The 2,770-nt window shown below is 37.6% G+C and overlaps 1 protein-coding gene across 1 annotated transcript in view; it reads right to left on the bottom strand.

The window, feature by feature from the left end:
- Window positions 1-1,854: 1,854 nt before the first annotated feature.
- The window catches only part of FHL5 (four and a half LIM domains 5), a 41,157-nt gene continuing 40,241 nt past the window's right edge, over window positions 1,855-2,770 (bottom strand). Inside the window, exon 7 of the mRNA XM_012661861.1 lies at window positions 1,855-2,079. Within this exon, the coding sequence (XP_012517315.1) occupies window positions 1,916-2,079 (164 nt within the window). The 3' untranslated portion in view covers window positions 1,855-1,915. The remainder of the gene's footprint in view (window positions 2,080-2,770) is intronic.

Genomic DNA, 2,770 nt, shown 5'->3' with positions numbered 1-2,770 from the left:
TTACATGTTATATATCTATCCAGACTTCGAATGGCTAGGTTTGATATATGTGTAATGCACTATTATTTTCTAGATCATAAAACAATTGGTATATTTGGTTCTATCTGTGCAATTTCACATAATGCAGGAAAAAATATTGATAGTTTTGCTTGCATTTCACAATGTGAATATGAGAAAATTCCTTGGCATTGTTAATCCAAAAATGTAATTATAGTTTTCAAAAAGTCTATGTAGCCTGAACTTTTATTAGTATCTCTAAATTGTTAACATCCTTGAATACATTTTCTTTTAAACTACTTGAAAAGTTGTTTCCGTAACAATTTTAAGTGAATCTCCTGTGGTGCTATTTTAGTCATTGTAATCAACCATAGCCTATAATTTGATTTCAATCAAATATATTTTAAATATATTTCAAATATATTTCAATCAAATACACTTATAATATACATCTGTGGGTTTCTTCTCCTGAACTCCCTCTACCCTACCCAAGGGATGCTATTACCAAGTGTGATAACTGACCATGGAGACCAGAGGTTGCTTTTCATTTATCCCAAATTATGTGGCAAATATTGTCCAGGGGCAGCTAGGTAGGGTCATCACCGGTTGAAGTCTGGTCTAAATTAGATAAAGATAGGGTGATAGACTTTCCACTAAGGTTGTTACTTCCTTTGTGACCAATAAGCCCTGATGGATTGGTTGAATGGCTGTTGCAGCAGATTGCAGCTGGGGGCAGGGCTGGCTTGGGGTAAGGTGGGTGGCACAGGTGTGGGGGAGCAGTGGGGAGGGCTCCTCTACAGCTCACATTACTCTATCATGCTGCTTTGCAGGTCCTGAATTATCAGCAGTGAATTATTCTTTTTCAGTTCTTATTATTACCAGATTTCTTTAAAGCCCACTTTTATGTCTGCCCATTAATCATCTATGTAATTTTAGAAGGCAAAATGATGAGGCACAAAGCTAATTATGCATTCCATTATGTCTTTAGATTTCTGGATGAAAGTCGTGTTCCAACACTCAATCCCTTCCCTAACACTCATTTCCACAAGTGATGATTTAATGATCTATTTACTTTAAAGGTTTGCCTTTGGGGACAAGGATTATCCTGGTTAGCTCCACTTGAAAGAATAGACTTTTATTTCATGGAATCTGTAAGCATTTAGAAAAATCATTGTGGGCTTTGGAAATACATTTAATACAAAACGTGTTCAAACCCATGCTTTGGCTATCCATAGGTAGAAATGACCCCCTTATACTTATGCAGAGCATGAGAGCCATAGAGTCCACAAGTTTCGAATTCCATTGATTAATCACAGGAACCAACCAGCTGTGGAAACAATGTGTACGCGGGCAAATTGCAGCTTTGTTTTTCAGTTCTAAAGTCAGTATGTGTGAACAACAGAAGAATGATTAAAAGGTGACACAATTCTTAAATGTGATGATTGCTGATCACTTTTCCCTGACCAATTTAGTTCTTCTACCATTTAGCCAATCTATATATAACTAGCTAGCTAAGAATGCAAACATTAGTCTCACGTATAACTCTCAATTTGATCTCCTAGTTTTTCTTTTACTCTGTAGGTTGAAAAACATCATTTTCAGTAATTACATCCATGACTCCTAGGTCTAAGTCATATACTTGATTATGAAGAGATAATTTCCTGTGTTTCTAACAGCAGAGTGCAGTATTTTGCAAGGAGAGGTGCCCTTGTGATTTAGCATATATTAATTTCTGTTGGACTGTGCTTTTTTTGTGCCCTTAGAATACAGTTCTATCAGAATGTGTGCAAAACTCTTCCACTATAAACTTTACATTAATGTTTCTAAAATTTGAGTCAAAAATACGACTTCAACTGGGTTCTAGATTTAGTGACAACAGAGGCCAAGTGGATTACAGGTGGAGAAACACCGTCTCCTTCTAGATGTCAGTGTCCACCCCGGAGCCACATTTGCGGCAGAAGATTTCCTTGTTCTGGGTCAGGAAGCCTTCGCCCACCAAGGAGACAGAGCACTTCCCACAGTTAAAGCATTCGCTATGCCACTGGCGGTCCTGAAAGCAGATAAACTTGGCACCTTTGAGACCTATAAAGAAATTGGAGAAAAAGAGTAATCTATCCTTTTCAAGGAATAGATTGAACATTCTATCAGGTAATTCTCTAGAAACTGCAGATACAGCCATGAGCAAGATCACCTAGAGGCAAATAACCCTGCAAAGAATGCTGCCCCCATCCCTGTGTCCAACTGGGAATATCAGTCCCAGGCAAGTTCCACCTGTGCCACCCAAGCAGATTCCCAGGCAAATTCTGCCATAATCTGCAGAAGTAGGTAGAATCTGGATATAAAAACCACATATTTTTGGAAACAGATAAGGATTATCTAAGATAGATAAGGAAATACAGTGTAGTGCAGTGGGAAGAGGGCATAGATTTTGAATTCAGAGATATCTAAGTATGAATATTGTTACTTTTTCTCTCTGTGTGACCTTAAGTTTTCATAACTGAAAAAGAAAGATAAGATGAAATAAATGTACACTTCCTAACCTCGTGTCTGATGTTTTAATGATTTTTAGTTCTCTTCTCTTCCTTCATTTTTCCATGCTTAATTTTACATAGAATAAGTCCCCTGGTCATGTGGTTTGGAACATGATTGCCAGAAATCCCAAATAGGGGATTTCATCCAGACTATCATGCAACCATCTTAATATGACGACCTTATTACCCTGCTCAGAGATAACTTCAGCTTAGGGTTGCAACAAAGATCTGTGAATCCGATC

This window comes from Propithecus coquereli, unplaced genomic scaffold (assembly GCF_000956105.1).
Source record: "Propithecus coquereli isolate 6110/MARCELLA unplaced genomic scaffold, Pcoq_1.0 Scaffold74, whole genome shotgun sequence".
NCBI lineage: Eukaryota > Metazoa > Chordata > Mammalia > Primates > Indriidae > Propithecus > Propithecus coquereli.
This window is presented reverse-complemented; position numbering and strand designations above follow the sequence as displayed.